Source organism: Mastigoproctus giganteus, chromosome 11 (assembly GCF_048544385.1).
Source record: "Mastigoproctus giganteus isolate SK-2022 chromosome 11, ASM4854438v1, whole genome shotgun sequence".
Classification (NCBI taxonomy): domain Eukaryota; kingdom Metazoa; phylum Arthropoda; class Arachnida; order Uropygi; family Thelyphonidae; genus Mastigoproctus; species Mastigoproctus giganteus.
Genome location: NC_143585.1, coordinates 80,742,353 through 80,768,921, shown reverse-complemented (window position 1 = coordinate 80,768,921; position 26,569 = coordinate 80,742,353). Strand labels below are relative to the sequence as shown.

The following is a 26,569-nucleotide window of genomic DNA, read 5'->3' as shown; positions in this document are numbered from 1 at the left end:
CAAAGTATTTAAATATTTTTTTATTAAGCATTGAAAAAATTACAGCAAAAATAGTGAAATGATTAATTTTATAATAGTGCCTTGACTAACATTATTCCAAGCGAGCTGCAAGGTTTCCCATAAATTTTTGAAAATAGGCAGATTTCATGGACTTGGGGGTCTAGTAGATGATAAAAAAGCCCTATTAAAATCAGGCGATTGAGGGTGGCCACACTATAATCTGCAATACCCCTCCTGTTTTTTTTTTACTCGCCAGAAAGTCCCTGCTTTGGGTCATTGTCTTTTTGTAATATTCTTATGCTATCGAAATCGCCTTGCATTTCACCGTCGTAATTATAGAGCTCTTAGTGATCGCTTCAGAATCGTTCCTCTTCACGCTAGACGACTATTCCATGGGTCTCTTTTCGTCTACAATATTATTAACTCTGTCACCTCTTCTTGAACAAATACCTTTCACTGTAACCTGTTTGAATTCTCGTTACAAAACTAATTTCTTACTGCGTGTTCCTCGTACTCAACACTTACTTGGTAGTCCTCTGTTTCGTTTCCTTTAGGTATTGAATAATTACAACATTGATTTTACACTTAATCCATCTATGTACAAGAATCTGCTCCCTACTCTGTTTTCTTAATCTACATTTTGTATATAGTTTATTTCTAGTTTTGTGTTTATTTTTGCTGTTCTGTATTGATTCTGTAACGCCCAGCGTTCTCGCAGTTATTTAGGGGTCTGTGTTCTGTGTGTGAGAAGTCTGTATATAAATAAATAAATATAAAATTTCTTCCACAAAGTCGAAGTGGAGAGGATATTGCATTATGTTCAAGAATGTTTTTATAGCCTTCTTTTCTTAAATTCCTTCAATTCTGACGATGTCACCTCCAGATAAACAGAAACAACCTCAGATCATGATGGAACTATCACCATGTTTGACTGTAGGCACTAAACAATGTGGCCCATAAACTCTATGCTTGGATCTAAAAATTTCAAAAATCGTTTCTTTCGATTTTCGGGTTTTCTGATCTCTCCACGACCATGAAGTCCTGCTTGTTTAAGACGAAGTTTTACAGTGCATATAGACGCGGGAGTTTCTCTGTTCCTCAGCTCGGGTTTCAGGTGTAAGTCGTTGATTGCATTTGGAAATCGGTGTTATAGTCTTTGCTTCCGTTGTTACGCGCGGTCATCCTGATTGTGGCTTGTCCTTCTGCCAGTCTCCTTGAATCGTCGAATGGTAATTTGTACTTCTTTAAATGAAACATTAGTTTTTGCCAATACTTCTCGCGGAATAACTTTCTTTATACAGAGTTATAATAGCACTCCTTTTTTTTTTTTCAACACTTAGTTCTTTATTTCTCGCCACGTTTATCAAGAAACTTACACTAAACACTCTTTCTGAATGACGGGTGCCATATCTTGTAAGTTACAGCTCGTACTCCTCCATTTATATTATTGCAAAACACTCTAGAATCATCTAAAATCTTCTATAATGTTGAAACAATACTCCCACTCTAGAATCATTTACACCTTTTTGGAATAGTCTGGAATATTCTAGAATTTTCTTAAATATTATTTAAGGTTTTTTTTTATACATAATCGAAAATATTTTAATAAAAATTGGTAAACAAGTTGGTCCTATTTTAATATAAACTGAAAATTAAGAATAATTAAACGTTTTTCCAAACTTTCAGGTGGGAGTAGTTATAACTCTGTCCACCTGCATTATACCACATAGTATGAACACGTGATATTGTTACTGAAGGAGGGTTCCACTTCATGAAATAAAGTGGTCACTCTGTGTACAAGGAGCGACATTACGTCTTCTTCCTTCAGTACCAAACACTCCTTCCTACACTATCACAGCCAATCGGCAACCATTTACGAGAAAGTGAATTATTGCATCGGACTTAAAACTTACGCTATCACTCACCATTTTCTGTCTTCTCTATTATAGTTCAATTGTACTCAAATAAAAAAAAAAAAAGTCTGCTTAAATAGCCTTAACTAATGGTTATATATTCAAGTTCTGAGAAGCTGGACGATTGTTTGCCGTATTCCACAAACTTTGTTTTATTCCTTCTACTCTTATAACACTTTTTATTAAAATAAAATAGTTCACACACTGATTTCTTGGTGACACTTTTATTTCCTCGTTAGACAGTGTTGCAACATTTGATAACTTGTTAGAGTACTAGGGCTAAAGCTGCTAATGTGTGTAAATCCCCCCCCCCCCCCAATGAATTGAATGATTCAGTTGGCTCTGTTTTTTTTTTTTTTTTTTATGAAAAATTTTTATTGCCTACCAGGATGCTGGATATTTAGGCGAGCTATTCTAGGAAACATTTCTGCATTAGTTTTCGGCATAGACTCCATTTTGTATAATGTGAATATATTCATGTCCAAAAGGACGTTGTAAAATTTTAGAAATGATTGCAATTAAGACTTCCCCTATAAATAAATAACTCATAAAACCTACCAAAACATAATGAACATGCATATTATGAAAGAGTAATCATGAATATTTCAAACCGTTAATAAAGAATTACACAAGGATTAATGGGGGATGTGATCATCCATCACTGCTATATAATCTCACAGCGCGTCCTCAAGCTGCCAACAAGGTTATTCAGGGGTTAGTGAGCATTAAATCCATTCCTCTTCAAGGGCAGATTTTAGCACATCTATTGTTCTTGAGGGTGGGAGGCGACGTAATTTAGCTTCAAAAAGCATCCCCAGCATGTTCTATGCCAGTGGGTCCCAAACTACTGAGATCTAAGGACCCTTTCAAAAATAAAAAAAAGTTTACAACACAACTTTATTCTTATTTTTACATAAATATATAATAATAACTTTATTTATCATCAATTTGATATACATAGAACGAATAATTTGACCAGTTCCAGAGGGTCCGTATCGGGGAGCCCTGGAACTGGTCTACTGACCTCAGTTTGGGAAATGCTGTTCTATGGGATCAAGTTAGAAATTCATCATCTAGTTGGGCTCTATATGGGAAACCACCGGTGGCATCAGATCCTAAATACTATGTGCCCTATGGAGAAATGTTACCATCATCTCTATACCTTCAGGAGATCAAGGTTCCGCCTTCAAAGATATTGAGTGCTGTGTGGCAATTACTAGCGATATTCCTCCCATACCATCAAACTGGCCTTTTTCCATACGTTGGAGAGCTGGTATCGCGCAACCACGTTCTCTCCCAAATGTAACACAGCAAAGGAATTTGAATATCGGATCCAACACATTCAGTATTCAGGCTGAATATCGAATCACCACAGAGCAAACTTGACGTCATTTTTGACTGTCTCAGTTGACGTGCTCATCTGTGATATACCGGTCTCTTGTGGGATTAGGTTACTAGAGGAATAAAAATTGGCAATTTTAGCATAGAGACTCACTTTGAAAATTAATGTACAGACATTTTTCTGCCGAGTTCGGCAGTTAAAGCCAAATAACGGTCTCCGTAGCCGAGTGGTCAGGAGCGAGAGTGCAGTAGCACATGCTCTTTGAGTAGACCGGGGTTCAAGCTCCCCTAACTGCTAAATACGGTCGTTCTGCCAACCCGCACTGGACCAGCTTGACAGATTATGGTCATTTTCCTCAACATTTCATGTTGAGGAGGCTTCCATCCTGCAGTGGATTGATAACGGCTGCAGTTTACCTTTACTGGTGGTCTTTAAATGTTGCCTTGGACGGCCTTTTCGTTTTCCTGCTGGTACAAGTTTCTGTCTCCTGGAATTGTTTCTATAGTACTGGGATGACAGTCTTGAATGCGTTGAAGAGTCTAATGGCATCCACTTGTGTTTGATCTCCATCCTTCTAACAGCTCTCCAATCTCTAACTTTCATCGAGGATGGTATCTTCTTTCCACTTTGTATTGTCCTGTAAAAGTAAACCATCAGATACGTTCTCTGACATAACAGAAATAAGTGAAAATTACCAATTAGGTCTATTTCTAAAAGGAAATAAAATTTACACGTTGTGGTCTTTTTATGCGAATTTTATGTACCTTCCTGAAAAAGCACGTGAAAATGTATATACGGCATATATAAAATGTATAATCATATATACATGCTATATACCCGTGTAAACGTTCATGCGCTCCTTCAGGAAATATGCTTAAATGGCAGTTATCTCCACTTTAAGACTAAATAGTAATCATCGCACATTTTGTCTCAAACAGCAAAAAAACTGTAATTTCCTTAACCTTTACACACTAGTGTAAATATACATATATATTATAAGGTAAGTAGACTATATATATGTTTCTTCTTGTTAAGTAAATAATTGTTATGACTGTGCCTGTATATATGTACAGTAGTTTCGATCACTTTTATTAGTCTCTTATTTGAAGCACACATTTACCCACTACACTAGTCTAAAGTACTAACTGTCTTTTGACGTATATTATTGTTAAACACTTTCGCCTTTTAACACAACGTGAATTTGTAGGCGATGCTGTTTCTAATGGCGCTTTTAAAATACATGCTTGTTAACGACCACATCATTATTATAGCTAGATGATGTCACTTGTGAAGATTAATGTAAAGCTACCAACGAATGTATTGTTATACCTCATCGATGTATTATCCACATTGCCTTTAACTGTACATATCATTATCTTAATCACCGTGCCTACTTTAGTTGCACCTAACTGTTGCGTGATAATAAATAGTCAAATGATACATAAATAGGCACCAGACACGCTATTATGCTTTAAAATGCGCACAAATTACGAAATGTCATTACAGAGTATTACAGCATTAGCGACAACGTCACACTTTGCAACTAACATCAAGCAATGCTAAAAATTCAATGTTTAATTCAGGAATTTTTCCCGCCTTTCAGGGTGCAGCAGACATCAACCTTGAGCCACGTGCGTTCTTCGACAGCATAATAATTACGCTGTTCCGGTCAAGGCAAGTACGGGCTTCCCTAAGGTAGGCCTCTCTGAGTGCGTGCACACACACACACACACACACACACACACACACACACACACACACACACACACACACACACACAGGAACCCATCACGGCGTCCCAAGAAGTTAATCGCAAGAAAGTGCCTCGTTTGCACTCTCCCGAAAGATGCTCGGGACCGAAGAGTACTCAGTGTTCGGTAATTCGAGCAGAGCGAGGCGTGTCCATTTCCACCCCCTGTGTTCGTACCCCCACGTGCGATAAGAAACGCTGAAATACTAGCCACTCGCAAGCGGCCACTGCGTAATGACAGATTTTGGTCGATGAGAAGTTGTGGCACAGGAATGTGAGGAACCACTTCAAGGTGATTTGTTGTACGGCGTCAAAAGTTTGGAACGCCACGCGCGCAGCTGCGGGGAAGTTAGGAAGGAAAGAAAGAAAGAAAGAGAGATCAAAAGAAAAAAAATTCAAGAATGAACTGCAAGAAGAGAGATGGGACTGAAAGAAAAAAAGATCAAGTCTTTGATGAGCAACTATCTGTCGGTTTTGGGGTTTGTGTACGAGTGTCAGTATGTGTTTATAACTCCACAGACCCTAAGTGGAAAGCAGTGCACGAGCTGACCGCCTGCAGGAACGAGGGCCAATTTTAGTTTGTGATTCTGTCATCAACTGCGTGTGTGTGTTCTGCGAAATGGGGATAGTTTCTAGCAACGTTTTATAATGCCATCCAATGGATAAGTAGGGACATATAGCGAGAGTGTGTGAGTGAGTGAGAGAGTGTGTGTGTATGTGTGTGTGCGCGCGCGCTACCGAGAAGACAGTGCCCCCTTATTCTTCATCCCAAGGTTAAACATCGAAGAAGCAAAAGACGATGCCGAATTCTCTCCGTACCAAGTCGCAGTGCATGTGCGAAGAGGCCCGGCCCGGCAGATTCAGTCACATCGAAATGGACGAACTTTTAGCCACACTGAGGAAAAGCGTGGTAAGTACTTTTATTTTTTCTTTGTATGAATATATAGACAATTTATATTTCTAACTTGTCAGATAAACTATAAAAATTAATTTATGCTTTCTATGAATTTTCATAGAAAGCATAAATTCATTTTCTCCTATTCGGAAAATCAGAAAAGAATTTAAAGGAAATCTGTTGAGGATTATTCAATAGTAAGCGAACTTAAAGATTTGGTAGTGCTACTCAGATTGTGAATGATGTTCAATCGAGTAACGAAATGAACAGTTCCATCAAATGATATTTATATATTAATCCCAATATTCGAGAATTCCAACATCCGCTGAGATTCCTACAAAAGCAAGCTGCACAGAGACTTGCGATTCCTGTGGATAACAGGATGCCTTGACGTGTGTGTGTCCGAAAATTAATTCGCCGTAGTTTTATTCTAACATAATTATAGGAGAAAAGACTCATAAAACCCACCACGTAATTATAAACGACTTGGACATACGTGCGGCCTTGCGGTTTATAACTTGGCGACGTGCCTATCGAGGAAACTTGAACATCACGTGAGTGTCTCGAATAGCGATTGAGAAGTCTTAAAATGACCCCATAAAATGAAATTCACCCATCGCCGTTTGCGAACACCAATTCTGGGTAGACGTTCGATTTTAAGGTGTTCAATGTTCGTTGGTGCTATTTTATTACTGTTAAATGCTGTTATCTTTAATGTATCACCACCCCCCTCCAACAACTACAGTGACCCCCTCACAAATACCCTAATTTTTATAATGCTCTTGCGTTATCAGAATATTCAAACATGCATGGACTGTCTTCAAATTGGTCTCCCATCCCCGTGAAAAATTACTAACTCAGAATTCGTTGTGTCCTTCCCCATTGATAAGGAAAGCTTGGGTGGTGGGGGGAAATTGTAGCTTTTACCATAATAAAAATGAAATTTAAACGCCATTACATTCAGCTTCCTATAAGTTATAAAAGCACTTGCCAAAGGAAAGAAGACATCTAGAAATGATAAATTCTATACTGGCATGTAATTTTTTTTCAATTACAGGTAAAACGTTAGGTGGGAAAGAGGGGCTAGATGTTTATTGAATCTTTTGTTTATTATAAACGGTTTTAATTATTGAATTTTAATTATTAAATAATACCAGTTCATTCTTAATAATTTTGTTCATTGATAATTTCCTCAACACTTTTCCATAAAGATATTCGATATAAAAATATATTTAATGGCTTATAAAAATGAAAATAATCAAAAATCAGTTAATATACGATTTGTATGGTGATAACATTTAATATTTATTGGATTCTGTTTAGGCAGAATTTTGCCAACAAGTCAATTGATAGTTAAAAAAATCATCATTGCCTTAAAGGAAGAGAGAGGAAATGACTTGATTATTCAGATAAATGACGCAACTGGAAATTTTGAATGGTGGGGGAAGACAAAAAATATTCATATAAAAAACTTTAATTTCATATGAACCATATTACGACTAATAAAACTACATCTACTTTTTTTGTTGTTTTCGAGGAATATATGTACTATCATATACCCTACACCTCTCCTGGATTCTTCAACTGGCTCAGATATTCTCTGAGAAAAGCAGATAAATAAACTCTTCATTCCATCTTTGAATAGTTCATATGAATTTGTTATACGGCAAAAAAGGACTTAGGTAAAATAACTATGAATTGTGTTGTTTCTGTTGTCCTCCACTAGGTTATAAGTCAGAGATATGCAGCCTTTTCACAACTCAGACCCGATAGAAAATCTTATTTTGTAATTTAAATTCCTAATGCACAGTTGTATGCACTCACCCATCCAACTACTAATGTCAGCATTCTCTACACACACACACACACACACACACACACACACACACTATAGGATCAATCAGAAAATTACTTCCTCTAAACACTGTATTTGAGTTCAGCATGAGTAAAGTACCTAGAGCTGTGTAGCACAGACATCATATAAAATTCTTCTCTCATTTAGTTGGGGCACTTAAGTTTTTCTCTCCGTTAGAAACCTCTTTGATACTTATTCCACATCTATTGAAAATGAAGAAGTAAAGTGTATTTGATATTCTTTCCTGTTTACAAAATCAGTAAATATGAGTTTCATTTCTTGAAGACATTTTCATTCTTCAATCTAAAGGATTTGGGGGAGGAGGAACAAATGGCAAAAGTTAACTATTTTGCCTAAAAAAAAAAAAAAAAAAAAGAGGCAGTATACTGAGTAGTACTCAGTATTTACTAAAATAGCCTCTACTTTACGTCTTAGTACTGTACTATTTTATTTTTACTATTATTTATATCTTTGACATGTTTATTTATGTAACTAACCAAGAGACCTTGAAAGCTTTTCACAAAACCTGAACAGTGCAATGTTTTCATGGGTCACAGTATCAGCGTCATGCTTGATGGAGCAGAACACAGGTAAAAGAAATATATAGATTAAGATTCTTCACGGAATAAGAATCTGAATTTTAAGAATCGGATTTTTAAAACAGATAAGTAACCTTTGAACATTCGTTGCATTAATATTGAGTTACTATAATAATATAGAATTATTAATCTCTATATCCATACGTACGCTTGATATCAACATTTCTTTGGATAACAGCATATATTTAATATAAATAACTCTCTCATATAAATAACAAATAACTAATTTTGGAATGCCTGAAGCATCATTAGCTTGTGATGTTTTATCTTAACCTCTTTCTGAAGTGTTACTATAATAACCACCTGCTCAGTGTAAAGGAGGTCCAAAAATCGTTCGAAATATACAACAGCATGAATGGCAATGTTAATGCCAGAGCCCCTCAAGAACACTTGTCCACACGATGTACATATGAAAATGTATGTGTGCATGCCCTGCAAGAAAAATTTATGGATACATTCCAATGGTTGACACCACTTCACACTGATAAGTTAAAATATTTATTAATTCAGTACCAGGCAGCAAAGAGGGTCACCAACCCTATACTACGTTATCCTGTTCCTGTGTCCACTTAGGCCAAATCACATCTCGTTTAGTTTCTACCAGATTTTTATATTCTCTAAGAGCTGCTGCTACTTGCATTTCAATCTTGTTAGAAGAGGTGGCTTCATTATGCGAATAGCACTCTCCTAAGTGACACAGTGCACGTATTTCTGTACACTTTAATCTATCCCTTTTATATATATATCCAATATTTTAAATTAAATAAAATAAAACATAAGCCAGTAGTATGGCAAAAACTGTAGAGCGAAAATTAACATAAAAATAACCCAAATAAACAAACAAACGAAAAACAAGAATAGACATAAATAGTAGCCCAGAAACCCTTGTATAATTTCAAACTTTAAATCCAATTAACAAAAACTATACAAAATTTAGGATAATGCCAATTACTTATTAATCTAGCGGTACCCCCCCCCCCCCGAGAGGTACCAGTTCCAAAAGACGTGAAATATCACCAAAAGAGGGTTAAAGGAACTACCAAACGATAACAAAATCAAAATAGACTGACCATCATGCCCCATATCGACAGAGGACCACGAGGCCAATAATGGTCATGGAATCGCTGCATTTCAATCGCTATACAAATCGTCGCAATGGTGAAAAGATCGAAGTACCAATTCACCCTCCCTCCTCCGATCGATCCACCAATGCAGAGGATTTGCACGGCGGTGGTCCTTATGCAGCGAAAAAATAAATTATAGAACAGACAGCACTCTAGAGCAGACCCACACCACTGACATACTGTAAGCGGAATCAGCTTATATAGAATAAAAAAAAAAAAAAAAAAAGGAAAATAGATGGCGGCACGGGCGATGCTATATTAGCATATCGACCCATTACTATTGAATTATATTAAATGTTGACGAAAGTTAAATTATAATAAAATGAATAAATAGTTAAGCATTAATTAATTAATTATTTATTTTCACTTTATTATAATTAACTTATTTTAATATAAATCAATGACAGAATAAAAAAATAAATATATATATATATATATATATATATCTTTTTCTATCATGCCTATACCAACTCTATTATCTTATAAATTACTTATTTTTACTTGAAGCATTAAACGGTATATTTCTCTCTTAGGGAAGTGGGGTGCAGATTACGACGGAGAAAAATGTTTTCAAGAGTGTCTGAAAAAAAAAAAAAATGCATTTTAGAAGCTTTAATAATCAATGTATTGTATCTTGTTCCCACTTGGATAGTACTCCTAAAATCTCCTCAAAAAAAATCCTAGTTCAAATAAGAGCAATTGGATTAAAACTATGATTTCCTTCTCTGTCGTACAGAGAGAGTTTCCATAGCCCAGTCCATAACGATTTGTGTCTGCTGAGTGGAAAAGTTTTTAGTTTTTTCAAGCTATACTAAGTGAACTCAGGAGTAGATCATCGGTTAACTTCGAACGTGTTTCAGTAATCCGTAAAACAAATAATGGGTTCGAATCCCGAAGGAGAATTAAGGAATTACTTAAAGGCTTCTTCTTCAAGCGATTCTGTAATTAGATGATATCAGGCGGAAAGAGAAAACTGACCTTTATAACACACGCCACTTACAGAAATATACAATGCCACATGATGGCCTGGAGTAACCCCACCCTGAAGATGTTCACTTTTAGCTACGGTGCCTCTTAGTATGTAGATATTTCCAAGGGAATTGTCAGAAAGGTTACCATAATTTCCTGAAAATTCCAACTTACAGATATCCAAGTTCAATCTTAAGGTTCTTCTGGCTTTCCAATCCTAAATTTATCCACGATGCTAGACTACTACAAGTTCATCAGTCTTTTGTGTTTGGAACTGCCATAAAAATACTAATATACTAATTCAGTTTATTATGGTTGTTAAATACTGTGGTTGATAAAAAATCACAGCGTGAAAATTCAAGCGTGCACATTTTAAGAGCTGCAATTTATTCTAACACCAGCTAACTACCAACTCATTACTGAAGAGAGTGAAGAAGGCTTATGCTTACAGACTGTTTTGAAAATGAACAATGTACAGTACAACAAGCGGTGTTTTATACACGGTTTATACATTGCGCGTCTTTAACAGTGAAAAGTGATATTTTCCATCTTTGTATCAAATCTTGCAAGAAAGAAATGAAACTTCCTAAAATGCAGACAAATGTACAATCAAATGTAAATACCTAAATTGCGAAATAGCTGAAGTAAAACATTCTGGTAATTGCAGTTCGCTATTGGAAAAGGTTATTTGGATGGCATAACTGAATACTGCACTGATGGCATATTTCCCTCTTTCTTCTTAATCATTGGATAGACATAATTCGGCTCTGGAAGCCCCCGTGTTGTTAAACAACAACAAAATGGCAGAATTTCACTTGCAGGTGCCTTACCAGTCTAGTCTGTTCACAACCAAAATCTCATAGTGAGATCTGGCGTTCAACTTCAATCTCTGGGGATTTCGCATTTAAAACTAAATGTTTCTATCCTTGAAATAACTGCAAGTTGCATCTAATAAAATCACTTTCTTCCTTCAATAAAAGCAAGAGGGCATGCCTGTAATGGTAGGTGGAGGGAGAGATGATAATGAACTCCAAAAAGGACATCTTACAACTAAATCAGTTATAACATAGTCATCTAAAATCGGTGAAGTATGAACGAGCATCTCTGTTATAAATAATAGAGAGATAATTTGCAGGAGGTTGAATAACAAGCATTAGTGTGATGATTTGGTTTGCGGAATCCGCTTGCTAAACGAAAGGACCAAGTTTGGAGCTATTTAATTTCTTTAGGGCAATTGTTTTCGGAGATTTCGCATTTAGTAATCAAAGAACATTTTAGTATTCCAATCCAACGAACAAAAGTGAAGTAGTTGCCGGTTCCGGGAAAAATTTAAACATTTTGCCTCGCAGTTCTATTTTTAGATTCATGAAGTTTAAAGATCAGATGCTTTACTCCAAGTGGTAGTGAACAGCGCACAGTGTTGTGATCTTAATCTTAAATACGTCCCGACGTAGACAGAGAGAGCATTTGCAGCACGGTGGACTGCAAAGATTATTAATAAAACATTCATGGGGTGTTTTAGAAAGCTTCTTTGCTTAATAAAAAACCGAGTAATAAGCACACGTTGCTAAACCATAAGCTCGGTAAGCTTTCCCCCACCCCCCAATGATATGTCTAATTTTTTTTTATTGAAGGGTCACCGGGACATTTAGTTTCTATCCAATGGTCCTTGTGCATGGGATACTTAGAAAGTATTGCACTCACGAAAAAGACAATACATAATTTCATTCAGCAAGAAACTAGATTTTGATCTTGCCTAAACCGTTAGTAAATCCCCCCTTCCTCACAGAACACGAAAATCATGTAACAGTACTTCCTTATGAACGAAGTATATCTTATCTGCTTTTGTTGTTTTTGCTTTTTTAGAGTTTCTTGGTGCATTAACTGCTCGGATTATAGTACGCAATTAATACAAATGTACAGTCCTACGACTGATCTTCACCATGTATACTGTGTCTGTACATATGTATGTTGATAGCCCAATTTGCGTGTTTTGGGGAGCTGAAAACCACACAGAATAACTAATGGGTTTTCTTCCACCTGAAACAAGATAACTACAATCCCGATTGAAGAGGACTTTAAGAATTCCTCAAGTCCCCGAAGCAATTCAACGAAATTCGAATTATATTTATGTTTTTTTTTTTTTTTTTTGTTAACAACATCACTAGGCTATACCCATTGAACACAACACAGTGATAATGATGTTCGCAAATTAGCGGCTGAAGGATTTGGAGCTTTTTTTATTTATTTCTTTATTATTATGTAATTGATTATTATTTTCATTTATTTATTATTATTCGCAATTCAATATTTCCTCTACATTACTGCCAATGTTCATGATTTATGAGGGATTTTTCTTTTTCTTTTTTTTTAATACAACCCTTCTTAGATTGTACAAACAAGTATGCTTAGGATCTCAATAAGTACATTTAGTGGCATCCTCCACATTTACGTTTTCCTTTCATACAGAATCGCAATACTAAAAGCTGTACGAAACGGAAATGAATTTGTGTCCTAATTTTAACCAAACATCTTACCAACAAACTTAAAAACATTTTCCTTCTTTAGGTGCGGTGTACCGAGCATTAACCTTCACGGATTTTCAACTTTTGGTGACTAATCGTTCATCGCATATCTGCATTAAAATTCTTTCCTTGCTGGTAATGTTTGATGTGATGGACTATCCGCCACCCCACTCCCCCACGCATTAAGCCTACATTTACATTTATGAAAGGAAATCCTGCAAACATATTAATTCTAATGTTTGAGAAACCAAGTCTACACAATGTTGAATTAAGAGTGTCATGGACTCTAGGGTATCAGGCCTGGACCTGCATCTTGGCTGTCTACGGCGACAAACTTTTGAGAGTGCCAAACAAGTTCCGTGCTTTCCTTGAGTTTGTCTAGATAAGCCATGAGAATGCAGTACTTTCTGGGGTTAGAAAGTGCGCCTCTCATAATTTTGCCGTCCTGCAACTTTTACCTAATGGTAAATCATCATATGAATACGAATAAAAACTTTTAAGTTATACTTTTCTAGTTGTAACATTGGGCACTCGTATTAAATGTCCTTAAAATACTGATCCGATTAGCATAGTTTACCATAATCTGGCCCTTGAACACTTTCTGGTGTATAGTTTCTGTATAGCAGAAAACAGCAGCGTGAACATTTTATCCAACTGTTCAAAATGTTTGGCATGGAACGTGAACTGTCACTCATTCCCCTGCTAATGTGGATATATATTCTTATCGACAACTTGCATCGGATCATTAGGCTTGCCACTAAATTATTTTAAGAGACGCTCAGTTATTACTAACGGCGCCTTTGAGTTTAAATATTTAACGTTTCACATGCTCTTGGTGCATAAAGATTACGGAAATCGTTTCATAAAGTAGGTTACTTGCTGAGCAGAGCAATGCACGAGTTTACGACCGTCAAAAGCGGAGGTAGAATCACTTTATAGCAGTCGCCTTTCATCTTCTATAACTTTGTCACGTGTCATTTTGTACTTTTTTTAAATGGGTTATTATTACTGTGTCACCTCAGTCGAGTTCCTAACAACGGTAAGTAGATTCGTAACAAAAATCCAATGATAAAAAAATTAATAACGTTTCGAAGTACACTTTAATAACCTTCTTCGGATGTAATATACTTAATTCTGATATAATCAAGATAAAGATTTGGGCACTGAAATATTTAATTGCGTTTGTATGCCAATTTAAATTTTCGATTAACCATCATCAAGCTTAATTAATCATACTAAGATGAAACAGGATGTTTGGCGTCTCCGAGAGTAGCCTTAGGGTTTCCCTTGTATCAACCAGGAAGCGTCTCTCTCTCTCTCACTTTCAAAGTTTTACATTCATTGTGCATGGAGTAAGACCATTCGTCACCTAAACAGTTAATTGGCTGTGGTGCAAAAGGTGCCACTTCTCATCAGATAACGCTTACGTTCAAACTTGAAGCTCTTTTATAAGAATAAATCAGCTTACGTAACGTGCTTAAACCGCAATCTTCTTTACTTAATACCGCAAAGTATAACCTTTCATATACAGGGGGGGAAAAATGACCTTGAATGTGAACTATTTGTCCTTTGAAACAACGCAGTTTTGAAAACCTTGAACCGTTCACATCGGCACATTTAGATGACATTCGTCTTTCTTTTCAGCTTGATTACGTTGGATTTTGCTATCGAGCTGCAACCTTCCGCATTACCTTCCTCCATATTTTCAAATATAATCTCAAGTTCATTGTATAATTAGAAATTGAAACCTTCAGTGCTAAAAAGTTTCTCGATTCCAATGAAATCATTATCACTACCAATAAATAAATTCTTTGGAAACTATTTTAAAATTGAAAAGTAATTCAGTCCAATTTCATAGGCCTATCCATCATAAAATATAATTCTGAATTTTATTATTTTCAAAGGCCATCAGAAAAATCAACCGCTAAACCCTTTCAGTGCTGAAAAGACCGATGACGTGTGATAATCGAAGCTACACACGAATTGCAATTTAACCTTTCTAACGTCCTTGGCGTGTTCATTTCGTTTAAATCTGAAGATATGGAGCCTACGAACTCTAAGCAAATGATCTCATGATCGCATTTCGTTCCTCTAATTGTTCTGTGGCTATAGCAACGGTTGTAAATTGGATTTTTTGCGAGCGTGATCAATGGAATGTAGTTTACTTCCATTTACTAAATGAGCGCCTTGATGAGAACGAGATGGTAGGAGGAAGCCAGAAGCAATCTCGGTTCTGCTACACGTAAGCAAATGCAAAGAACCTGAGAATAAAAGAAAAAGGAAAAAATAAAATACAAACAGTTATTTCACGGTGTTATCAGCCCTTTACCCGTGTTTCTCTCACTATAAAAGAAGGGAAAAGAAAATTCTTTGATCTACAGAGATATTCATCTGAATTCTGGAAATTCGTGCAATATTCCTAAAGCTATTCCAGTGGGATGAAAATAAGATTGGAACTTATGATAAAAAGCGGCCTATGGACTTTCATGTGGTCTTGTACTTTCAGCATGACACTGTTTGCCCAGTTACTGAAAGACTTGTGGCAGTACTTTTATAATGTAAAGGTGAAGCGGGACCAGAATACAGCAAGCCGATTCCAAAACAATTGTTTTTTGGAGGCATAGTTACAATATTTTGCACTATCGGTGTTAAATATCTTTTCCACTTTTTTCCCCAGTGGCTGATACCATATTATTGTCTGTACTGGCAGTCGCATGTTAAACCTCTAGTGAGAAAATTCTATAACTGTTCAACGCTTAAACTAGTATAAAGCTTCAAACTGAATGCAGAAAATGAAAGAAGCCTTCGTTCTCTTTCATAGCTGATCTATGGAAAAGTTGTTGTTGTTGTTGTTATTTGGTTTTTAGGAGCATTAGCAACTAAGGCCATATTGCTCCGGGATATGCGGTGGTCATTCCCTGAATGACCTTTCCGCATCCTCCGTATTTGGTGGTGACGGGCTCGAACCCCGGTCTAATCAAGAAGCGTGTGCTACGCACTGCTGCTCCTTCCCACCTGGCTACGGAGGCGCCTATGGAAAAGTAAAGAGATTTGTAAATCAATGGTCTACGAATCGCTTGACAGAAGAAACCTTCAGAGCACTGCAAAGCTTTCATTGAAGGGACTTGAAGCATTCGAGTCCAACAGGAATGGATCAGCTAAATGAAATGAAGAATTTACTAAAAACAATATCAAAGGAATGTAATTGTATTTCGTAAAATAAATATGTTAAAGTGATGCCTCGTGCATTTTTGTCGGATAATCTTAGTATACCAACTTGCGGTACCGTCAAAACGCAGCTTTTCATTTCAAAAAGGGACTTGTGGGAAGCAGTCCTTCTTTGATCTACAGACTGATCCCTGCATACACACTTGGGAGGGATCTTTGGATTCATGCTCTTAACAAGAAATCCAGTTTCAATTGACTGCATATATGCTTTAAAACTAGCTGGGTTTGGATGTTTTCAGTTATCTCTAAGAAAATTTAAGCATGATGGGCCAACATACAGCATATGTCAGAAAACCGTGTGTTCTAAGGCTGCTTTGTCTGCCCTTGGAATTAAAAAATTCCCACAAAAACTACATCGCAGTTTAATTACGTTTAAAAGGCGTCATTAACATCATCGAAAGAACTAGAAGAAAACCGGGATTAAAGCCCACGTCTTTCCAAAAAGGGTGGAAGTGACATCCACTGTCCTGCGCGACCATCTGCGCCCCCCCCCACCAAAAAAAATTATTAAAACTTTTATTGGAAAGGAAATAGGAGGAGATAGACAGAAGTGGGATAAAAGGGGAAGAGAAAAAGAGTAGCAAATGAGCCCGCCTGGTTGGAAAGGGGTGACAGTAGGAGACTCTCTGGAACAGTTGCTCTAGGGAGCTAGAGCAAAGGAACCTGTCTGCTAGGAAAGGGGTGACAGTAAGGGGTCCCTGGAAGAGGAATCCCATCCTGGTCCAGGGGGAAGTGAAAGAGGGTGGTGGGGGCAGACACCAGGCGAAAATGGAGTAGGGACCACTCAGGGTGGGGGAGGAGACAACCACCCCAGGTGGTAGGAATGAAAAATCGTAGGGAAATGGATCCCTATGGTGTGGACTCCGCGTCAGACACCGTAGTCCCACACCGGCTTGGGATAGCCCAAGTGACCAGTGTCAACATGGATGACCTTGGGGTCCATAAGGTTCCCGTGGCCAAACGTATATCCAGTGGATAAACATGGAATAAAACATGCAATTAATATCATTCGCTCGTCATTCACTTACACACCATTTTGTTTTGTATTTTTGTTTCTTACATTTTATATTTTAACTAACGTATAAGTTGTGCAAATGGCATCATGGCTACACGTAGCTAACTCTACTAAGTAGTAGTTACAAAATGGCATCATTTAAGTATATCTCATATTGTGAATACCTTTACAATGAGTTACCATAATATTGCATTACCTCGAATAAGTAACACTTCACCAATGGAGAAGACTACTGTTACTTATTCTCGGTGGATACCACTACCCAGACGGCACAGTTTCAGAGCTTATTGGCTCTTCGTCTTTGATTTGCATCTACTTAGTAGTTGGCTACGTGGAGACATGATGCCATTGCACAAATACATTAGTTACTTTTTCGTAACCAGAGGCTATTGCTCTAAATGAATTATGTAATTTTATATTTTATAATTTTTTCGTACATTTTATGTTTTATAGTTTTTTTCCTCTACATTTCAAAGACAACATTTTATAGTTTTTACATTTTACAAATTGTTTTATACATTTTTTTTTTTGTTCCATCATTTTCATTCACACCAGTCAATTTAAACCAAAGCAATAGTTAAGTAATTAAACAAATAAATAATTTAAAATAAACTCTCACATTTATATAACTATTATCCTAATACTAAAAATTAAATAAACTTCCCATCATATTTTTACAGTCTCCCTTCAACATTTATACATTCAACACATACACTATTTCTCGCAATCATTCACTCATCCAGGCACACACTCTTTCACCCTTTCATTCACACAACCCATTTCAATCAGACTCCACAGTCATTCGCACAACAACACACTCACACTCTCACCCTTTACTTTCAACACAACTAATTTCACTCATTTTCCACATTTACCCTTTCAGCACTCACACATTAATTCCCAGAGTCATACATTATCATTCACTTACCTTTTCTAGCATTTCCTTTCATACTTACACCTTTACATCCATTCACCCTTTCACTCCAGTTCTCATTCATCCTCATTTATACTAGCATACTTCAGAAACCTGCAGATTTCTAGTATTTTCCAGCTGACAGGTAACCCTGGCTGCATGTGTATACCAGTATCTTTCAAGTCCTTGCCGTGAGTGTTGTCAAGTTAGGGAATTCGGTCAATTTTGGTTAGATGTGTGCTGTGATGGGGCAGTACCAGCCTGCCTTTATTCCCATCAGTCACATTTAGTTATTTTCTTACCTCTATGGTCTCCTGCCAATGAGCCAAGGGAATCACCAGGGGCAGGGTGTCAAATCCGGTAAGTTCTAAGTCAGTTCAGGTATGATCAGTCATGTAGAGATTTTGTCATTCACTGCGCGTGGGGAGGAGCATGGGCTGGTTATATATTTGGTCTACTGATTTGGTACAGGGACTGGTAGAAGAGCCTGTTTCTGCAAGTTTCGGTGGATTTCGAAATATTTTTGAGCATACTTGTGAAGGCCTTGTAAAAGGCTTCTTCCGTGATGAATTGGTGCTCTTGGCCCTTAGGAAAGGGTCCAATTTCTGTATTTAACTGTCTACATTGATTTTCATAGATTACACGATCATATAGAGCGTGTGTCCAATCCTCACTTTCACCACAGTATAGTGGGGTCATCAGTCAGTCTCAAAGAGTGCAATTGAGCTTTAAGGGATCCGTGACCTGTCAACAGAAATATGGTTTAAAGTCCTGGAGCGTACCACTTAGGTGGTTTGGGCTATCCATAGCCACATGTGGAAAAAACCTTTTGGTAGTAGCACCTTTAGTCTCTTTTTCTCTACATTTCAAAGACAACATTTTATAGTCACCCAAGGTCATCCATGCTGACACTGGTCACTTGGGCTATCCGAAGCCGGTGTGGGACTACGGTGTCTGACGCGTAGTCCATACCATAGGGATCCATTTCCCTATTGCTCTCATTCAGTTTGCCATATCTGATGTTGTGTGGCAATTTGTCGTCTCTCTGCCTTGATGTCATTGGCAAGGTTTGGGGTTATGCCTATGAAACCTATGGGGATTCCTTTTTTGTCTATAATATAGCCCTTCTTTTGCAATTTCAAGGTTCAGTGTTAGGGTACCGGCCAAAACTTACAAGGCTGGGATACTAAATGTATAGCATGCTCTAGTTGTTGTTAATAAGATTGTTCTTTGAATGCTATTTTATTTTGCCCTGTTTATAACTATGGCTGTGCGATGGAACCATACGCCAGCCCCATAGGAGATTACAGGTAAAAACAAATGCACGGTAAATGAGTGCCAGAGTAACCCAATCGACTCGGCCGATTCTGGCACTCATTCCAGCAGAGTTTTGTTGGACTTTTTTCGCTAAGTATGTCAAGTGTGGATAGAATGTTAATTTGGAGTCTAGAATTATGCCTAAGTATTTCAATTCTTGGACCATATGAATTGAGGTATCATCTGTTTTTATCACTAGTATTTGTCTTATATTTAAATTTCCTCTCAGTAGGTTACATTTAGTTTTTTTTTTCTGCCGAAATTTTGAGCATGTGGGTTAGTGTCCATTCCTGCAGTTGCTTGAGTGTCGCATTTGCTCTTCTTCTAAGTACCCTTCATTATTTTGTGATTATCCGTATTCAAATTAAAATTTAATTCAAACTGCTGTATGCTACTGAACAAAAAAAAAAAAGGAAAAAAAAAAAAAAAACATACGCTGTGATGCAAATAAGTGTGCTATAAGCTCAAAGCTCACTTATTCAGCGAATCGGTTCATTTATTATCTCATAAATTTCACTGGTACCGTAATTCAGGTACGCTGACGTCAAACTGGCGCTTTATGATATCTGCGTGTACCATTTCCATGTAAAATAAAATCTACCTGAATACTGTGTGTTCTTTTTATTAATTACAACTTCCCTATAATAAATCAATATGTCAAATTGGACCCTTATCTCAGCCCACTAAATGAGTTGTTTCTGCTGGCAATCCTAATCAATGACAAGTCACTATTAATCTCAATAAGAAACTACCTAGGGATCATTAGGCGCTATAAACCATCTCTAAACAGAAAAAAAAAAAAAAAGCTGTTTGTATTCATTCTTATCACATCTATCACGACCGTAGTATTGATGGTGTCGGTATGGTTCTGTGTTCGTTCCTGTTTTAGTTTTTCTCTTTTTGTGTTTTTATTTCCTGAGTTATTATTGTGGATCTTTTTCCATTGTTCCACAGAATCCTGCCTCAGGCGACGATGTCATTAAAAGTTTCTTCTGCCAGACATTTCCGTGTTCTTCCGGTCGCAATTTTCATCCGATATGACTGTCCTAGATGTCTCCTTCTAGTAGTTTCTATCAGAAATCTTATCATAGGAATGCATTATTCTATCTTTTAATCATTATAAAGAGAGACAACAAATTTACATTTGAAGAATGGAAAACTCTTTAATTAAAGCTACTTTCGTGTATTGTTCAAGTTTTATTATATAAAACAATCCATTTAGTTAATAAAACCAGTATATACTGTCCGGAAATATATGACAAGCGGCCAAGAGGTGGCCCACTAATTAAATGCTGAAAAATGAATTTCAAATAAAAATTTGATAACACATTACGATATAAGAAAATATAAAATTAGTAAAAAAAAAAAAAAAAAAAAAAGAAGTGCATTGGGGATTATTCTGTAATTAATTAAAGAGCCCACAACTAAAACTTATAAGCTGGTGACGTCACGGTCCATGTTTTCAAAAGAGTAACCCAGGCGAGTTGAAAACCTTGTATTGTTTCACTTCTGGTGGATAAATCATTGGAAATATTCTTATCTTTTACTGTTTTTAATTTCTCAGGACTGTCATTTTGCAAATATAATTAAGCAACTTCAGAAAATCGAGTTGATGGTATAAATTCAAGAAATTTGCGTCAGATCTTCATAAAAATAAAACTAACGATCTTTATGTATTTCTGTTTGTTGGATATCATTTTCATGAAAATTTCATGGAAATCGCATTTGATTAGTTGAAGCTTACTAATATGAGGGGATATTTTTTATCTCGTAAAAGAATCAAGGAACCATTAAAACTTGATACATTATTTAGAAAGGTTCATGTCTTGAAAATAAAAGTATGATGTGCTTACCAAATATCATTCGCATACACAGCTAAATTTGATTTTTTATTTTGATTCAAAAATTTAAAATGACTGGTCACGTTTCTCAGAAATCATATACTGACCCGTGATCAAAACAACGTTGCCGATGATTGGTCTAAATAATTTACAGGCTTTGCTTTATCGACGTTTTAAATTTGGATTTTAATAGAAACATTTTGAGGAAAATAAAGGCTCAGTTTTAAACTACTTTATTAATTAAGTCGCAGTTGGAAACAGTCTTGTCTGCATGGAGATGCATATATATAAATTTTTTATTTTTTTATTTAGTTATTCTTTCGGCTCACATATGTTCGTCATGCCACATGGCCTTCGGCTGGCTTTTGTTCATGCTGAAGATTACTGGCTACCAACAACACTATAAAAGTTGTCCAATAGTTCCCATGAGACCCCATAAAAGCATATTATCATCATTTGAATCGCACACTTTTTGTGAAGATCACCTTGTAGTGCGCCTCCTTTTACATCGCTGCATTCGCCGGTCGATGCACGCTGTAACGAGTCGCGTTATCGATCTGCAGGAGACCTGAGACTTCTGCAAGTCCATCAGCGTGACCTAGTTTCATGTTGCACACCCTATTACTGGGTCTATGTTTTTCATAGGTTTCCGTGATACGGAAGACGAGCTAATCGAGACAGCGTGGGGTTTACAAGGAAGACTGTTGATTCTTAACTCCTTGTCCTCCAATAAGGTATTCTTATCTGAAATATGAAGTTCATCTCGAAACCGGATTCAGGCTGATAATATAAGCAAGTTATTAATATTACAAGACCATCCATAAAATCTAGTTTCGAGATCCAAAAGCTAATTGCATTTAAATAAAATAAAATAACCGAAATTGGAGTAGCTCTCCTGACAGCAAGTTGCTAATTTTCCCAATAACGTTAACACTTGTGCCCTTCCATTTATGGACGAAGGCCGTCGTAGCCGAATGGTCAAGAAAAGTAGTAAATACACGTGCTTTGAGTGACCATGGATCGAGCGCGATTACTAAATATGGTGCCGCTGTTTGTATTCTCTCTGTCTTGTGAACTCCTGTGACCGTACGGTCACCCAGCTATCGACTGAAATTATTGTTTTAATATATGTTACGTAAAACGTTTAGGAAACATAATGCTTAATAGTGAATTTATCACATTAACAATCGAGAAGAAAGTTAAATGCGCATTTGGAGCTTTCGCCGGAAGGGCTTTTTAAATCAGTTGAAATCAATATTGCATACATCACTGCGGGTTTCAGCAGATGAATGTTATGTCACTGGCTATGAACACATAGAAAGGAGTTGATCAGTGCAACTTCTCGGTATGCGATGGTGTAAAGTTTTGCACTGGTCAACTGCTTTCTATTGTGTTCATAGCCAATGAGAAGCTTCACCTGCATGTCGCTGCTGGTTTCCAGTAAGCGGCTACCTGCGTTCTGCGTGTAAGCACCCATACATCAAGTGTAGCGTGTGTTAATCACCAAAGCAACTATGATTATGAAGTGTAAACTGCTTGTATTCTGTGGTGGATTTCCTGTTTGCTGGAGAAAAGAAACCCATTTTCCGTGAGAAAAATCACACAACTCTCACTGCAGATCGACTAACTCCGCCACATCATGAAAAAGCCCATAAAAATTCCTCGCGCACTGACGGAATTTTCGAACCCAAGCATTTTCCACTCAGTTTGGCAAGGATGATGATTATATCCACCGTGGTGCCGCGAGGGCTAGTACTGAATCGAAATCCTTATTCCATGTTATTTGGAATTCATTATTCCATGTTATCCAATTCTCAGAGTACAAAATAATGGCAGACATTTAAATCAATTAATTTCGGCATGATGAAGACGAAACTTTGGTTGCTGAAGGCATATTTTCCCTTTTCCTTTTGCAATTTCGAACGTTCCTATAAATATTTCAAGAAAATTAAGTTTAGGATCTTTAGTAGCTGTTAAATTAGCCATAATCGCATGGGATATTGAAGGAGTCATTTATTATTATTATTATTGTTGTTATTAGCCATATGGTGCAAGGAAGCCTGAGGCTTATGCTGCACCAGCCAAAAAATAAAAAATAAAAAATTGAGTTACCCTGAGAGAGGGAGGCAGAAGGGAATCACCAAGAAAGAGAAGAATGATGATATCCAGCTCAGGATTTAGAAGTTATGCCGAAAGACAAACAGAACTCGCAAGCCCACACTGCTATTTTAAAGAAACCGAAGACTCTCTCTTTTCCTCCCTTCCTCCTCCTCTGACAGCGACAGTTGCACGCTAAGGTCAGAAGGTTGGAGTAACGTGTTCCTCTGACCGTGGTGCCCCTTTAAATATTATCAGAAGGGTCACATAATGCTGGTCCCGGAAAACCGATGGCATCATTGCCTTCTTCGATATCGGTGACTGAAAATGTTTCGACTGTTTCGAAAGTTCGTCAACTTCCACCAGAATTGGCAAGTCCTGGTGTTATCTATAGTCACTGGCGGAGAAAAGAGTCATTCTGATCACTGTCAAAGGCTGACTCTGCATCTGTGGAAATAAGAAAATAGTCGAGGGATCAGTCGGGTAGTAACTTTATGCATGTAGTGATTTTGCATGATGTTTTCCACAGTTCCAATATTGATATCGACCTGGGGATCCAATTCTCAAATTGCTACACGGCGTCTTCTGTGACAGCAATTGTTGGCCGCCTTGGAATTTCTGCATCACGAACACAGGTCCTCACATGGAACCATCTGTACCGTTTTACAACACTATAAGACGGGAAATTCTCTCTGTATACTGCACTCAACTTTAGAATTTTTCACTTAGAGAAACAGAAAGCGGATAACGGATCTATACTCTACATTATTCATGGTCACACTTGCTCTATATAAGCTTAGGAACAAAACGAAAAACAAATGAAGATTTACAAAAATTTGCACGGCTACTATGAGCTACCCATCAAAAAAATAAATAATAAATAAAAGCCTTTTTACAATTATTATTCTTTCTAGAAGAATATGAATGTTTACCAAACAATTGTCGCATAAAATGCTATGCTGTGCAAAGACGGATACCTCGTCTCTGTAAAAGTGAATAGTTGAACCTGTTTGCAATAATATAAATTGCCATGCAAAAAATGGTATCCATACGACGTTATGTTTTCCCGTCATTTTGTATAATAATTATGATTTAAAAAAAGAGTGTACCCTTAGAAAACCCCTTTAATTATGGAGTATTGTGGTAGTTAAAATCAATCATGCATTTATTGCCTCTTTTGCAGTTAATCATTGGATTAATGGCGTTTATGATTGCAAAGATTTTAAAATATCCCTACGTGTGTGTGTGTGTGTGTATATATATATATATATTTTTTTTTATTCTAAACTATCACTAATTAGATTCAGCTCAGCCTTATTAAAAAGAAACTTAGCTATAAAAAAAACTGGTAATGCAAGTGATTAGCCTTAGTTTTGCATAAATTTAAGATAGCAGGCTTTTTTAGAGGTCTGCTAGGACAGTTAAAAATTCGCAAAACCTTAAAGGGTTGGGGGAAGAGTCATAGCCTATAATTAACTTATTAAAGTACCAGTAAGATTGCTAAAACACTGGATTTAATGTCAAAAGCAGTTCTTCTTCTACACTTATATTCAGTAATCTCATTAGAAATACCCTTCGATTCGTTGGCGGCATCATTGCATAACCTCAAATATTTCCTGTATAATCACAGTGGTTACAGCAATGTGTCTTCTGCGGGTGGAACGGGGAAGTGATGACTATGAAATATCCCTAAAAGAAATTGAAAGATTTTGTTAATTTTTTTACGTACACAAAAAATTAATATATAAATATATATTTAAAAAATTATCTTTCACGTAGCTTTTGACATTAGCTACATTCCCCGGAAAGAAAAGAAACTGTTGTGCTCTAGTTCCAAGAGCAGACTGCAGAGGGCGTGGCTGAGTGATACATCATGGTTGGATGAATGAAGACTTTCTGATAGATTACATTCTCTTTCTTCGTTTAATCCAGTCATTAAAGGTCGCCCAACTGTACGGGGGAAATGACACCCTTCGTCGTATCGTCAATTGCGGGATGCAATTATACTCCCTGGCTACTTTAACAAGGACAGAAGAAGAGGCACGTGCAAGGAACGCAGAAATGCATGAAAGTGCAATTGTTTGCTGGCGGCACAGGTGATCACAGTTGGAGAAGCAAGGCATGATGAGAGGGAAGGAGAAATGATTGGGCTCTTTCCCCCCTTTCCTGTAGTGACATAAGTAGGACATTCCTGTCCTTCGGGGATCGGATGCTAACCGGCCATCATCCTAGGAGAAATAAAGAGAAAAAAAAAATCAATGTATGAAAGTCCAAAATTTCGAATCTCACTGCGTGAGAAATCCTTTTAAAGAGTAGAGGTCAAGATAGGGAAATGACCTTCATAATGCAGATACCAACATCACTGTAGGTGATTGCCCTGATTTCAATTCTTAGAATTATTCTCGATATTTCCGACACGCCACATTTCGTAAGAGTACTGGAGTGAAGTTAGAAGTTGATTGCACAACACTAAACTCGCCAAAGTCATCGCTAAAAATGTGACTTTTTCTCTACGGAAGAAACTTCCCAATTGTGAGCCGTTGCCAAAAGCAGAATGTTTGTTTAGATAGTTTATATAATAAATCAAACTGCGTGTATTTTTTGTTCGGTTAGTGTTTTTGGGGATAAAAATCCGAGTTTCCGTGAAAAAATATCACACAATCCTCGCTAGAGACTAGTTAATTTAATCACGATGTGAAAGAACCATATAAAAGTTTTTGCTGAGGATCTACACTTTTTTGTTTTTCCACATAGTGTGAAGGAAAAAATGGTGGTCATGGAGACTGTGGTAGTTAGTCACGAGTAATTGCAGCAGAAAATAAGACAAACCCTTGTTAGATAAAAATAGGTTTCTGTATAACACAACCGTCTACTTCATTCCTGTTCAACTGGGTATAAGAAGTTCAATATGTCTTCTTGTTTGCATTTAGCGTATTCAACTAGTCCAAGACGCGTATAAATACACTGCTCGACAAAATTCTTCTTCTTCTTTGTCCTCACCTTCTTCCCACTTTCATATGGGGTCGTCATTAACTGCTCGACAAAATTAACAGGACAAAATCTTTTTCATGAATATTTTATTGTGAACAGTGTGGCCGAAGGCGAATATTGATATAATAGGTATCCTGGCATGCCAATTCCAAGTATCCAATAGAACTCGATCTACCACCTTACAAAGCCGCTCAT

General features: G+C 36.9%; 2 protein-coding genes across 3 annotated transcripts in view; one reads left to right on the top strand and one right to left on the bottom strand.

The window, feature by feature from the left end:
* LOC150078188 (uncharacterized) overlaps positions 1–26,569 on the top strand; it is a 125,333-nt gene that overhangs the window by 48,991 nt on the left and 49,773 nt on the right. For both annotated transcript variants that reach the window (XM_090385272.1, XM_090385271.1), the window contains one exon: positions 4,859–5,915. In XM_090385272.1, the coding sequence (XP_090241398.1) occupies positions 5,805–5,915 (111 nt within the window). In that variant the 5' untranslated portion in view covers positions 4,859–5,804. The remainder of the gene's footprint in view (positions 1–4,858; positions 5,916–26,569) is intronic.
* LOC150078186 (kelch-like protein 10) overlaps positions 24,972–26,569 on the bottom strand; it is a 252,986-nt gene continuing 251,388 nt past the window's right edge. Inside the window, exon 5 of the mRNA XM_090385276.1 lies at positions 24,972–25,072. Within this exon, the coding sequence (XP_090241402.1) occupies positions 24,989–25,072 (84 nt within the window). The 3' untranslated portion in view covers positions 24,972–24,988. The remainder of the gene's footprint in view (positions 25,073–26,569) is intronic.